The following is a 15,902-nucleotide window of genomic DNA, read 5'->3' as shown; positions in this document are numbered from 1 at the left end:
TCACAGCCTAACTTCAATTATCTAAGGAAGATCCATCCTTACGAAAACAAAGTGTTTTATTATCAACTTTAGCTATGATTACTCACAACCACTGCTAGACATGACATGTGCCTATTGTCTCCAGAGAGAGACTGAGAGAGACTGTAAGAGACAGATAAGGGAGGCAAAAGCTACTGATTTTGTCACTGTTTCTGTCCTTTTTTTGACTTATTTGTATAGTCAAATAGGCAATTAACAGTCAATTTTTTAAAAATTCAATATAATTTGCAGCTCAAACATGTGACCTACCAACTGGATTTTGAAATATTTTTCATACAAAGAGGTTGTAACTTCCAGGATTTCTTACAAAATTGTCAATAACACGTATCACTCAACTACCTCATTTACAAACTGAAATTACACACTCAGGTCCTTCGATACTTTCCAAACATTTCTAAATCTGACAGCACAACCTAAGTTCTAATGCTAAACTCAGAGTTTTCTCCATTACATCCAATTTTTAGAAATAAAAACTTCCTAAGGACAGGGACTCACCTCCTTCCTGGCAACCAAAAGCTAGGCATGTGACACAATGTAACAGCTTACAGCCATATTGCATGAATGAATATTCAAGAGAACAAATGATACATACATACCTCATGATTTATAACAAACACACTGCTGCAGTATTTTCCAACACTGTCCATAATACAGCTTTAAAACTTAATTATTAGGGTGCCACATCTTTTCTTACCAGATCATGCATGACAAAATTTACCTCTGAGCTGGGGGTCCATCCATAATAATATTGATCCACAAAATCTGCATTGCATTGAGAGGATTAGGAAAGTTCATTAACGTAGCCAATGATATTAAAGTTAATGCTGCTATACTCCTGTTGAAAAAGAAAGTCATTTAAAATTCCAGTAGCATAATAAATTTCCTATTATTCCTATGGTAACATTTTTGGAGCACTTTGTTACTACTGCGCTTTTGAAAAGAAACCTACCACCTAAGTAATCAATGTTACAGTCACATGAACATTTTAAAACTCAGTGTATTTTAACAAAAAGATTTTCAAGGTCACCAAGAGCAAAGAGGAAAAATTTTTAAATATATATAACAATATTCAATCGGTTTTGATGACAGAAAACTTCTATTTTTGGAAATCAACATCAAGAAGAACATGTAGATGTGACCCATCTATCTCCCAAGATTTCAGAATATTAAATAAACTCCAAAAGTCAGTCAGTTCCTCAGTACTCATGGGGTGTAAGTTCTAGGGCTCCCCTCAAACATCAAATTTTCAGTCTCTGATGTAAAACAGCAAAGTATTTGTATATCACCTATGCATCACCTATGCATCCTCTTTCATACTTTAAGTCATCCTGAGGTTCTTTATAGTACCTAACATAACTAACATAAATGCTGTAAATAACTGGCACACTATACTGTTTCAGGAATAGAGACCGGAAAGAAAGTCTATACTTGTCCAGGACATATGCAGTTTCTTTCCAATATTTTCAGTCAGCAGTTGAACCTACAGATGCAGAGCCTGCAGATACAGAGGGCTGGCTATATATTTAGATAATAACACAGACACTGTACTAATCACATTTAAAATCTACATTCACGACACTTCTTAATCTCACAATATCATTTGTTTTCTTTTTAGAAAACTTACTTATAACCAACTCTCAGTTTCTGCACATTCTGCTAAAGCTATAATTTTTACAGAATTTTTCTGCACGATGACAAACTTCTCGCAAACTTACGTGCTCAGTTGAAATCTAACAAAATTTTTAATGTTGTTATAAATCCCTTTACCCTCTTCAATTGCAGACCTGAAATTTAAAAAATAAAGGTGAAATGAGAAAATATCACATAAAGACAGATCTATACAGAAAATTTTGAAGCTAGTTTTGCAAGTAGATTTCCAACTAATACAACATGTGTAACTACAAAGAATCTATTTCCTTCCCATAACTTAAATCAGAAAATTATAACATTTAATTCTTATTCTTAAAAAATATCTGAACATCAGTATCACATACTGTCTCTCCACACAAAAGACAACATTCTACTGTGGTGGGAGGGGTGGCGGCAGCGAAGTCCTAGTAACTGAGCTGAGTTTCATGCATGCCAAGCCAGAGCTCTACCCCACATGCCACCATCACCATCCATTTTTCAGAATTTATACTGAGACAGGATCTCACTCAATTGTCAAGGCTGGATCCTAACTTGCAATTCTCTTCCCCAATCCTCCTAAGTAGCTAAGATCACAGGAATATGCCACCATGTTTATCTTCTTTACCCCTCAAACCTCTTTTTTTTTTTTAGACAGTTTATTGTATCTCGCAAATTAAACAGCAATGGTCTACTTAAGAATTATGTAATTTAAGCTATCTAGTATTCCTATATACAAGCTAATACAATATAAAGTAACTAAGGGATATGGTTTACAAATATTCATATAAAGTCACTTGATTGAATACATGAAGAATACTTTTCAAACAACTTCTTCCATCCTTCCAAGATTTTTACACAGCTCTAAGGATGGAAAGTAAGAATGTGAACATGATGATCTCTCTTACCCTAAGGTCATGCACAATCTGATAACATGAACTTAATTGAAGAAAAAGCCCCCATCATACTAGTAACCAAAAAAAATGTGACATCTGCTGGCACTTAGGCAACATTTCTTCAACAAACAGCACTGCTATGTATTATGGTGGTTCATCCACACAATTATTTTCTTTAGAACTACACATAGGCCATAAAATAAGACTAATTAACCTAGAAACATGGCTTAATTTGTCCAGTGTTTAAATACAACTGAGTCTTTTTCACTTGAATTACCTGGAGGTAACATGTAGGCTAAGACAGAAGAATCTCGGATACACATTTGCCATAACGCAACTTACATTATGGTTTGGAAGTCATCGTCTACCAGAATCATGTCTGCTGCCTCTTTGCAAACATCTGTGCCAGTCTGGCCCATTGCAACGCCGATGTCTGCAGCCTTCAGAGCAACTGCATCATTGACTCCATCTCCTGTCATCGCTACGACTGCGCCGTTCTTCTGTAGAGACTGAGGAGGACAGAGAAGAGGGTGGAGAGAGAAATTCTGATAAAAATCTTGCTTCCACACAGGTAACAGCATTTTTTAAATTCTCACTTTTCATGTAGTTAAGAGTAAAATAAAATAGACCATCCATTTTTCAATATACTTCCATATATGGAGCACTCTCTCCTCCACCAGCAGTGGGGACTGAATTCAGCTAAGTAAGCACTCAACCACTGAGCTACACCCTCCATCCTTGCACTTTTTATTCTAAGACAGAGTCTCACTAAATTGCCTGGACTGGGCTCAAACATGGGACCCTCCTTTTGTAATCTTTTCTTGTCAGATGTACTGCGCAGAGTGCCAAGTGCTGTGTTTTTACGCAGCTGGCAGCACAGTAGGCTTGTTCACAGCAGCGTTACCCGGACATGTGCATAAAGTGATTTCCTACCTCAGCCTCCCAGGAAGCTGGGATTAAGTATACACCATTGCACCTGGCATAACAGAGATCATAACAAGATAAACCTTAGAAAAGTTACTACTAATATTCTCACCCATGTAAGTGTGTGTCTGAAATCTGATAAGATAGCTGACTACACAATGATTCTCAAGCAGGGACAATTTGTCTCCCAGGGGACCTTTAATGGTGTTTGGAGACATTTTTGATTTTCCTGATTTGGGGTATACTACTGCCATCTCTTCAGTTGGGACCCAGAATGTAGCTACCTGTCTAGAACAACCACGGGAATTTCCTCCCAACAAAGAACTGTCTAACCCAAAATGCCAAAAGTGCCAAGACTGAGAAACTCTCAACTACACAATGGTTGTCTCTGATAATTAATAATTTATGCCCATTAATTACTGGGCACTACATCATCTGTTCTACAGTCATGTGCTATGCAATAGCAGATCACTTTATGCACATGTCTGGGTAACGCTGATGTGAACAAGCCTACTGTGCTGCCAGCTGCGTAAAAACACAGCACTTGGCACTCTGCGCAGTACATCTGACAAAAAAAGATTACAACTGGTTTAGGTCTTTGCTGCAGTTTTATCACTACTTTCCTCCTTATTAAGTAAATTTCCCATATAATAGTTTGCTATGCACATCCATGTTTATCGCATCTCTCAATCACATCAAGAGACCATGGAGTGACTGACAGATACCACCTAAGTGAAGTATAGGCATGATGCTTACACAATGAAAAACATCCACTAAGCTGTGTAAGGTGGTGCACACCTGTAATCCTAGCACTCAGGAGGCTGAGGCAGGAACTTTGAGGTCAGCCTGGAGCTACATAGTGAACTCAAGGTCAGCCTGAACCACACAGCAAGACCCTGTCTCAAAGAAAGAACAAAGCAAAACAAACAAAAATCACCTAACAAACATACTTCCGCTATTAAACACAAATGACTGCACCTGACTAATGTTAGTAATAAAACCTTTTAAATAGTGCTCACAGCTGGGATATAGCTCAGCGCACAGCGCCTGCCTAGCAAGTGCAAGGTCATGAGTTCAATTTCTATGCCAAATAAATAAATAAGTAAATACTGCTCACATTCTCGTTTTTTTTTTTCTTGTTGTATTTGTTTCTAATTAATTATCACTATTCACATTGGAATGCTTTAGCAATGGAACTCTATCAGAACATACTTCTGTACTAACTTTTAAAAGTATTTCATATTAAACTTTTTTCACTTTCAAATATTCCATAAAATTTTCTTCTGTCTTTCAATGCCAGTTAAGTTTCTATTAGTTTCTCCATAGTAAGACCTTTTTAGAATGCCTGTTTTGCATCACAATACTTCTGACTTTGATGCTTTATCAGTGCTTCTTATAATGTAACAAGACAAAGTAGCAGGATATTTGCATACAGAAATAAAACAATCTGATTTTTAGACACCGACCTTAATAATTTTCATCTTGTGTCTTGGGCTAGCTCTGTAAAATACTGCAACCTGTTAAAATATAGAATACATTAAGGAAGGGAAAAAGAAAAAAACGAGGAAAGAAGAAATGTCATGACAATTCATGCACTTACAACGATTTTCTCAATTGAGCTGTATTTTACCATCGATTAAACTTAATCAACATGACATCTGCATGTCATACTAGATAACACACTCACTTCTACGTTTACCAGAAGTACCCCAGGCAAAACGCAATTTAAACAAGCTGTTCAGTATACACTATTATCTTTAAACCACGAGGTTATGACAGTGGGTCTTCCGGGGATATGGAAGGGAAACTTCTCCACACCTGTTTTCCAGCGAGGCTGGCATACTACAGCACAAAAAGACCAGCTGCTTGTCTACATCTGTGGACCACTTCCGACAGTGTCCAGCACCTGCTCACTCCTTTTTACACAGGATAATGCAGTAGCCCCTCTTCCACTGTATGTTTAAAACTGCCTAAACTTTTCTCTTCAAGTTGTATTTGTTTTCTAACCCTATTTCTTGATTTCTTGAAACCCTTCCACTGTGCCCCAAAATTAGCCACCAATGCTATCTTCTGTATGAACTTTTTTATTTTATTGATACATTTGTGATACATAATAATTACATTCATTTGGAGAAACCTATACCTATATTTATGTCATATGTTGATCATTACCAATATCCTATTATCCCTCTTTGTACTCTCTCATTACTCCTGTTCTCATGCTCTCTTCCCCCAGCTCCAAGATCAATCTGTCTTTCACCATCTTTCCTGTTTTAACTCCTAGTTTGGGTTTCTCATACAAAGAAAAATGCAATTTGTGTCTAATTTATTTCACAAACTCCATTCACTTCCCTACAGATGACTTGAATTTTCCCTTTTTTGGCTGAATAATATTCCATTATGTAAATATACCCCATTTTCTTTGTCCATCTGTCTGCGGTTGACAAATCAGTGGCTTCCATAGTATGGCAATTGTGAGTTTTACTACTACAAACATGAGTATGCATGTATCCTTAACTTACGTTTTCCACGCATACTATGTGAAGGTGCTGAGGTCAATTTTTAGTACTGTTGGGGGGGGTTCCACAATTCCTACCACCAGTATCTGTGTCCAGCCACTATGCAAACGAACTGAATACACTTCTAGTACAGGTCAAATATTCTCTTTTCTTATCTATTTAAAATCAATGCTCCTGAAGTTCTTTTCCCTCTAATATTTCACAGCTGAATCTTCACCATCAGTATACAAGCACATTATTGCTCCTTCCATTAAAAATGGGCAGTACTGATGGTAAAGATGCAGCAGTGTGGAAAAATTTCTATGAAAGAGGAAGAATTTCTGGAATGAAACTCAGGAAGTTGCCTTTCCGTACTGATTCCATTCCCCAAAATCCACTCCACACAGGCTGCTACCACCATTGCTACCCTCGAACTACTGTTCCAGACTATCAAGACTCCCACCCACTGCCGTGCTGCTGATATGCAATATGCAACCTGACATCTCAGTAGCTTCCAAACACCGCTGCTCACTCCCTCCTCCAGGAATGCCTGCTCTTTCTCTGGTCTTGCTGGCGGTTCCGTTCGTGCAGGATTCTCCTGACCTATGTGAAGTCCACAGTTCTTTGACTTTTCCTTGTCACCAGTCTGAAAACTCCCTGCATGCTGTGGGACCACTCATCCAGCCTCACTGCTTTGCTAGCCACATATAGTTTATCTCCTGTCCAGACATCTCTTTGGAAATCCAACTGATGAAACTAATCTACCTATCTCCATCTTTGTTCTTGAATGCCTCATGCTAAAACATACCCGAAATTGAACACTTATTATTTCCCCCCAAATTGTGTTCTTTCTACCCTGGATTAATGGCAAGTACATCCTTGCAATTAAGTGCTCAGCTCCAAGTTCTAGAGGCCACCCTCAGTTCTTCTTCTCTCAATGTCCCAAAGCTGTATGTATCTTCACTGATGAATGCATCCAGAATTTAACTATCTTACTCCAAAATCACTGCCAACACCCTCGGTCCTCATCCTCTAGACGGATTTCCATTCTCTCTCCCTTGCCTCCTACTACTAGTTCTCCACTCGCTGGCCAGAGTGACAGCGTTAAAACAAGTCAGATCTCGAATCTCCTCTGCTCAAAGCCCTCCAATGACACATCTTTCTCAGAATGACGCCACAGTTTTTGTCTATTACGTCCTACATGAAATGCAGGTCTTACCCAAGTTTCCACATTAATCTCCTCCCACCTGATCCACACTGGCTCTATCACTGTTCCTCAAACATGCCGGTACATTCACTTCACGGCCTCTGTCCACAGTTTCTGTTTGCGGCGTTCCTCCATCAGATCTTACATGGTCTGCCCTTCTGTCAACCAGTGCCTGCCCAGGGAGGCTTTCCCTCTCCTTTCCTGTTTGGCTTGGTGCGGTTTGGCACTTATCTCTCTATATGTTGTCACTTAGGTCTGAGATATCCCCAAAAAGGCTCACATGTTGCAAGCTCAGTCCCCAGGGCAGCAAAGTCAGAGATGTGGCTTTTGAAGGTGACTGCATTCTAAGAGTTCTACCTTCGTGACAGATGGACTCACAACTTGATGGTATTATCGGGATGTGACAAAATTTGCAGAAGAGGAGCCAGGTCACTGAAGTGTTTCCTTCAGGATCTTGTCCATGGCCTCTTACTCTCTGGTCTTTTCTGTCTCTACACTTCTTGGCTGCCACAAGGCAAGTAGCTTTCCTCCATCATACCCTTCCACCACGTTTCTGCCTCACCGCAGGGTCCCCAAACACTGAGGGCCCGCTGACCAGGCAGCGAAACCTCTAAACAGTGTGCAAAATAAAGTCTTTCTTTTAAGTTATTTTTCTCAAGAACTTTGTCACAGCAACAGAAAGCTGTCTACCACAATATGTATGTGTAAGATTTCATTTATGTTAGACTATAAGGCCCAAGGAGGCAGAGATTTTTGCCCTGTACTCTAATGCTTTGTAAGTACATGTTAAGTGAATGAATAAACTACTGGACAAATCTCTGTACCAACATAAAGACTGTTTCCAGTTCCTCTCTTTTTGACAAAGGTCTAAATTGAGGCATTACTATATTCTCAGGAAAAAAAAAAAAAAAAAAGACTCCACTGAACTAAATCACATTGCTAATTATCCCTGGCTGCTGTAGGTCCTGTGAATCTCACAGCTCCATTCAGAACCTCTTTAATGTATCTTTGAAAAAGACTAGTATACAGGCCAAACTATACCGATCTACTCCCAGTCTGATACTCTTCTAAATGAAAATTCTATTTACTCTATAGAAATTAATCATGTAGCACATAGCCCTGCAACACAAGAGTGCTGAATAAAAGCTTCAGATTTTAGAGAATATTTAAATAAAAGGCTAACTACAAATGCTAAGCTTATACAGATTAAAATTTTGTCTTTGTTCCACATAGTTTTTGAGCCCTGAAAATCTCCTTTTATAGCCACTGTGTGTTTCCAAGAATGGCAAGCCACCAACTGTTTGATTGAAGCTGTATTTCTTTTATACTGTAGTAATTTTATGTGGCACACATCCAATTCCCTGATATAAGGCTTTAGCATTTCAAACCTTTAATAGCATCTCAAAAATAAGAGTAGCCACCACTTTGAGACTAAGCAGATCTCAACATAAAGTAAAATGATCACTTGGCATTTTACATGTGGTACATAATGCTACATAGAGTAAACTTAGTTTTACTTGATGTTGTTTTGTTCTGTTTTGTTTCAGACACAGCATCTCACTAAGCAATCCAGATTGGCCTTGAACTCACTATATAGTCTAGACTGGCCTCAAACCTGTGGCAATCCTCCTATCTGAGCCTCCTGAGAGCTTGGGTTACAGGCATGCACTACTCCATGTGGCCGTCAATTTAGTTCTTTAAAGCACCAGAATCTTATTGAGAAGAAATACTGAAATTTAATAGGCACAAAATTATGGCCTAAAAAATAAGATCCAAAATAAATGCACACTAGAAATTACTAGAATTTTAACTATCTCACTATCTCACAGAACTTAAAACTTGGAGATAAATGAATTTCCCTTACTAATAAACCTCTGACTTTTATGTGTGTTTCTTGGCTTGGCAAAAGGAAGCAACAATGACTCAACACAATCTAATCTCTGTTGTTTGGGAGCAGAAGGAAAGAAAATAGGAAGACAGGCCAACAGAAGGACAGTGGACAAGAAACAGAACTATGTCAGAAAAGTGAGACCACAGGGAATAGAGTGGAGGCCAAAGATGACCATCAAAGGAGGGGAGCAAGGCTGTGCATCTTCAGAAGCAATCTCAAGGGTACTTCTTTCCTGAGAGTCCTTTTCAGTGTTGGATTTATGACAGCACTCACAATTCTTTTCACATTAACTGATAAGGTACACCACAGAAAGAAAGTTGTAAAAACATGTGGGAAAAAATATTAAAGAACTGAAGGAAAACAGGTGTTTCTGGTATTGGACAACCTACAAAAGGCCCTTGAAGATATCAAGACAGATATAAGGGAAACTGATATAATAAAGGAAAAATAGATAACTGAAATAGATTTACCACTTTCTGAAAATTAAATATACAAATTTGGATCATGGAGACTTCACTAACAGATTCAGTAGAAATACAGATGTAATGATACAGAAAACAAAAGAATGAAAGAGGATAGTGATTTCTACCACTGAAAAATGTAGGAAAACAAGAAATTTTAAGTAGAAAAAACTGAGAATGTCCAAATGTATTTAATAACTAATTATACCACCTCAGTTTCCATAATACTATTTAATTGGTGCTAGGTCACAAGAACACAGGAAATGAAAGATATTCCACAAAATTATGAAAAATAAAAACTAAAAAGTATTTAAACAAGAGATAGAATTAAAATGATATCCTAAAAGGTTTGCTTTATTCGTAACCCATTAAAAGCCAATTAAACTAATCTGAACCCAGAGCAGAAGGTCAAAAATACACGTTGGTTGTAAGAGAACTACATGAACACAAGAAGTGGGGAAAAGGACAAAAGAAGGTAGAAACAGTACTGCTAATAAAAATATCCTGTAGTATTTAGAGAAAACACTTATCCAAAATACATGATATACATTTAAAGTCTTGGCACTTATGGAATTCCTCTGTGGAGTCAATTTATTCAAACAAAGCTTTCATTTTACTCTCTAAAATAACATCAAGGTATCTGTCATAAGCAGTGCACAAGCACTCTTACTCCTCTGGGAAAGAAAGATGATGTAACTTCTCCAGGCTAATGATACGATTTGACATTTGCTTCTTTCTTTTCTTTTAGGCCGGTTTCCAGAGGTCAAGAGCATTTTTGTCAAAGCACTACAGAGTGAACTGAAGAAAGCAAATAAAGAGCAATTTTAGGTCAGTTTCACTATGTGTTAGTATCTGAGGAAAAGACTGAACAAAGGTCTAACGGGCTAATTAACTGAAGATTACGGATCTACTTAGTAATGTATACTCTGTCCCAAAACCCCTTGAGAGTCACTATTGGATTTTTTCAGACATGAACAATAAAGATCACATACATGCGCGCACACACACACACAGAATTCCATTCACATATAGAAATACCTGTCCCCTAAATCTAAAATCAAGAAAATACCCACATTGCCCTAGATGCTCTGAAAGCAGCATTTGTATGTGGTTAGAGCCTAAGAAAGAGAAAACATGGATGAGTAAAACAGTGTGTTTCTACATCCAAAATCTAACTACTTACTAGAGGATGAAGGAAGTGCAGTTAGAGGTCTAAAGACTTAACACCACCACACTAAGCAGAGTTGTAAAACTATAAACTGAAAGTTTTTCAGAGAACAATTCGGCAATACCTGATAAAGACTTTATGAATGTGTTGATTTTTGGTCCAGTCATTTCACATGTACAGTTTAGACAACAGAAATAATCAAGTACAGACATGTTCAAAGAAAATCAACAAAAAATCAACTTTTGGAATCACACAAACATAGGTTCCAATCGAGTGGCCAATGCCACTTCTCACCAGTTCTGAGACATAAATCAAATCCCCAAAGTTCTATGCTCTTCAATTTCCTCATCTATAAAAACTGGGTCACAAGTTTCTGATGACATGAAACACACACTTTAACAGACTTGCCATTGTGCTCCTTGCTATTGTGCAGCCTCAATGTCTACACAAAAACTTGGCTAAGAACGTTTACAGCACCTTTATTTCTAATTGCCAATGTTGGATATAATGAAGATGCCCTTAAAAACACAAAGCAATAATCTCTGTCACTCTCAAACAATGGAATATTATTCAGCACTCAAGGGAAATAAAACTAGAAAAAAGCATGATGGAATCTTATATATATATATTGCTTAGGCCAAAAAAAAAAGTCTGAAAGATGACATATGATATTACTTCAATTATGCTACATTCTAGAGAAGGCAAAACTAGAGTCAGTAAAAATGGGCAAGGATTCAAGGACAAGTAAAGAAGAACCAATAAATGAAACATAAGGGATTTAAAAGGCAGTAAAACTCATCTGTATAAACTTGTAATGGTGAGTATGTATCATTATACATGTGTCAAAGCCTCTAGAAATATATAGCACAAAACGTAAACCAGAACTACAGATTAAGCAGGAATATATCAAGGTTAGTTGATAAACTGTAATTAATTATGCTATTAGAATGGATAAATTGTGAAGAGTGGCGATGAGGCTCGTTATTATTCATTGATCAATTATTCCACACCTTTCTAACAAAACAATTTATTAAAACCTTAAAATGAGGGCACCTACTTTTTATCAGGTGGCTATATGAAATAAAATAATGTACAAAGTAACATGCATTATATGGACATGATAGTTGCTACTTAAAACATTAAAGTACTATGAATATATGAAAACTCAAACATCAACAAAAAACGCTTATATAACCAATATACATGTATGCTCTATTTTATGTATACCCACACAGTGTGTATATATATATATATATATATATATATATATATGGAAAATATTCTGTAGCCATAAAAAAGTATCTTCTTAAAATAACTAATGACTTAAGAAATGTCAAAGTTCCATAAAATGAATGTTTCCTTATAACACTATAAAGTACAAAATAACCTTCTTTAAGCACATTTTTTTAAAGTCACACATGCTAACTTATGTTAGAATCTTGGATGCTCTGTGGATTTCTAACCCTGAATATCTGGGTTTGCACTGCAGCTCTTTTGTATTATTCAATTTTTCTATAATAAACATACTACTGATGAATAAATTTTCTAATCAGAAAAGTGTATTATATAAAGATGAGCCTTAAGATGTAATGATTTAAGAAAATCCCATATTCTGAGTATAAAACAAGTGAAGGAATACAGTATTAAACATATTTCTGAAAAACAAGGCAGTGCAGACACTAAAGAAGATAATACTATACAGCAGATAAACACATGAAAAAACATCATTAGCTGTAAGGGAAGTATAAATTCAAAGCACAATAAGATACCACTATATACCTATTAAAGAGTACAGCTAAAGAAATTGTATAATCACACATGCTGGTAAAGATACAGAACAATTGGAATTTTCAAACACTATTGATGAGAGTACAAAATAAAGCCACCTTGTAAAACAACTTGCCACTTCTTATTAATATAAACAAACCAGCATATGACCCAAGTATAGGTATTTAACCAACAGAAAGGAAAAAATAAACATTTTCATGTAAAAAGCAGTTCACAAATGTTTATAATAGCCTTAACAAAAAACTGGAAAAATCACAATGTCCTAAACAGTTTAACCATACTCAGCAATGTAAGAAAAACACTAATAAACACAGTCAATACAGCTAAATCTCACATGTACTATGCTAAAACAAGCAAAAAAGGTGCAAATGTTGCATACTGCATGATTTGATTTTTTAAACATTTTAGAATAGAAAATGAATTAGTCAGAGGATGTCACATGCTTGAAGTAAGGAGAACTGTTTACTCCAAAAAAAGCTTAAAAGAATTTAGAAGAGATGATAAAATTGTTCCATGCAATGATGGTGATATGACTGCATGCATTGTCAAAACTTAAAACTATAAACTAAAAAAGACAAATTTTACTGTAAATATCAAGTTTTTAAAAAGTTAACATACTTACGTTAAAATAAAGATATAACAAAATGGTAAAAAGTAGAAACTTACAGTCTCTTCTTTATCTAACTTGTAAACACAAGCACTGCTAATTTCCATAGTCCTTTCCTTAGAGGAAGGCCAGTTCTTGCTAAAGTGAATGATTTTGTATGATATTCATAATAATCATGCCACAAATACTAACATTCATTTCAATGAGACTTCAGAATATGGACCAACTTAGGTGGCAATCATGTCTCACTTGTTCATAACTGCAATCTTATGAAGACAGCAGGAATAATTAACACTCAAAACAAACAAGGCCTCTCCAAATGAAAAGGCTTCATCTGACCCCACCTTTGGTACTATCTGTGAAAGCTGCTGGACATCCATGGCATCTATTTCTTCTCCTGAGACCGACTGGGAGGTTTTGGAATACAACCCCAAACGACTGGCTACAATGAAGAGAAAGAAAACGTTACTAACCAAAGAGTTTGCCTGGTGGGTCTGTCAACAATATCTTCATTTAATGACTTGTTATTCACCCTCTTTTCAACTACAATATGTCAAAACTTCTTTAAATAAAGATCACAAAACAAACTATGGGGAAGACACACTTATCCGCATCTGTAATCAGTCTGGGGTTTTCTGTCTCTTTTGTTTTTGTTTAAAATTAAAGAACAGGGAATTTTCAGTGAGCCAGAAAGCCCATCAGGTTCTGTTTTGCAGCTGAATTCTATGAAGATCAGGATACATTTTAAGTATAGGACCTAAAGTTAGATAAAATGTTGGTGGATTTGCATGTAGTTGGATATAGGTGAAAATAAATGTTGAAAAATTATTCTTCCAATGGTGTGTCTAGAGGTTTTTCTTAGATAAAATAAAGTCTGGAACTCCTACTGTAGACCTTGTCCAAATTAATAAGATAAAAATTCACAGAGTTCAGCAAATTGCTAAACTTACCAATGTGAATTACAGTTTACATCCTCTGAGAGGTTAGCTTTCATGAGTTATTTCCCTTATACTTCTTAAAGTACTCTTAAACAGCATTTCAATAATATAGGTATATATGAGAAAAGCAAGTAATAAGCTATTTTTTCCCTGTTTACACACAAATCTGCTTTGAAAAGTATGCTTATCTTGAAAGGAAAAGCTAAATTTCATGTATTCTTTCACATTCATGAGCTAGTGCTTTTACCTATCAGTATAGTGTATTATGAAGTTAAAAACAATAGACCTTTGAATAAAATACACATGATTTCATAATGAAACTTACACATTTTCAATAAACTATTACTTTTAAACTGTAATCAGCATTCATCTACAATTTTATATAGTCTGAACAAAAAGTGACTTGTTATCAACTGCATCATTTCAACACTACAGAAACATACTTCATATCTAATGATTCACAAAACTATGCATTGCAATATTTTAAGAAAAACTGCCAAAAACAGAACAAAGCAGCCCAGTTATACCTATAGCAACCGCAGTCTCCTGTGAATCTCCAGTGATCATCTTTATAGATACTCCTGAGGCAATGAGTGTTGTAACTGCTTCTTTGACACCGGTTCTAGGAGGATCAATGATTCCCACCAAGCCAAGAAATGTCAGCTGTCCCAGTTCAGGACCAGAAGCCAAAGCAAGAACTTGGGAAATAATAATGAAATAAAAAAGGAAAATTTAAGTCCAAAAACACTTAAATTTAGTTGAGCAAAAACCACGAAAAGTATATTATCATCTGTAGATATACCACTTCTAAACATCACAATTATTACATGCCAAGACATTACAGGGTAATGGTTCTGAATAAGAGCTGCTTAAAAAGCTATTAAATATTAAAACTATAGAACCGTTAAGCAGATAGGGCAAATGAGAGAGAATTAAGACCATTTCTGCAAAGCAACCACATGTAGCTACTTTTCACAGAAACTACTGTTGCTTTAGACAACACAACACAATCAAATTATTTAGATAATATCAACCTTTAAAGTCAATTTTAAACAGACACCTCTGAAGGTGGCTTCTAATGCATCTTCATCTTTCCATTTTATTTCACAGATCTCCAGAAACACTCATCAGCCCGAACAGAAGGCTGTAATAATTAACTGTAGCCTGTAACAACTGCCTGGAAGTTGAAGCTGAAAGCCTTGGAAGGTAAAGCTAATCTATAAAACTATCCTAAGACCATTAATACCAGTTTGGATTCTTGCACTCTTTCCAAACTAGAAACTCTTACTTGTAGCTTTTTTCTCCAGAATGTATTAATATCACCACCAAATCATTATTTATAGTTTCCTATCATCTCTGGGCAGTTACAATACAGTATAAAGTAGTGTTCATTTCCCAAATATTCTTCAGCTTATTTTAGAATTCTGGAATCTATGCTACCTACCTTTCTGAAACAAAGGGACATACATTCATCTGGAATATTCTTAGACTGAATAGCTTAAATTACCCCAAAACCACAAAGATACACAAAAACTGAGCAGTTGCACCTCAGGGGAAACTGACTGTCCCAAGAGGACCAAAAGTATCTATTCTTATTCAAGTAGAAGATAAGGGGACTTGGAAAACCAAAGTAAAAGAAAAACTACTTCAATTTTTCCAATGTAAGAGTGATATACCTAATTATTTATATTGACATGGGCACTAAAAGCTTTCTCAAAGAGACTGAGCCTCTGGACAGTTCCTGGCCTGAAACAAAGGCAGATGGTAACAGAAACAGACAGTGAATATCAATTTGTATGTCAGTAAATGCTAAGAGGAGCACATCAGCCCTGGATACTCCCAATGCAGGTGTAAAACTG

The 15,902-nt window shown here is 36.2% G+C and overlaps 1 protein-coding gene across 6 annotated transcripts in view; it reads right to left on the bottom strand.

Moving 5' to 3' along the window:
* The window catches only part of Atp2c1 (ATPase secretory pathway Ca2+ transporting 1), a 121,824-nt gene that overhangs the window by 18,604 nt on the left and 87,318 nt on the right, over positions 1-15,902 (bottom strand). For all 6 annotated transcript variants that reach the window (XM_063248984.1, XM_003476722.5, XM_063248980.1 and 3 more), the window contains 6 exons: positions 14,571-14,741; positions 13,450-13,547; positions 4,952-5,002; positions 2,904-3,070; positions 1,755-1,823; positions 758-874 (listed from right to left, as the gene is read on the bottom strand). In XM_063248984.1, the coding sequence (XP_063105054.1) occupies positions 758-874; positions 1,755-1,823; positions 2,904-3,070; positions 4,952-5,002; positions 13,450-13,547; positions 14,571-14,741 (673 nt within the window). The remainder of the gene's footprint in view (positions 1-757; positions 875-1,754; positions 1,824-2,903; positions 3,071-4,951; positions 5,003-13,449; positions 13,548-14,570; positions 14,742-15,902) is intronic.

Source organism: Cavia porcellus, unplaced genomic scaffold (genome assembly GCF_034190915.1).
Source record: "Cavia porcellus strain 051 isolate PalLab524CR breed Dunkin Hartley unplaced genomic scaffold, mCavPor4.1 scaffold_5, whole genome shotgun sequence".
In the NCBI taxonomy this organism is placed as follows: Eukaryota; Metazoa; Chordata; class Mammalia; order Rodentia; family Caviidae; genus Cavia; species Cavia porcellus.
The sequence above is the reverse complement of the archived record's forward strand: the minus strand, read 5'-3'. Positions and strand labels throughout refer to the sequence as shown.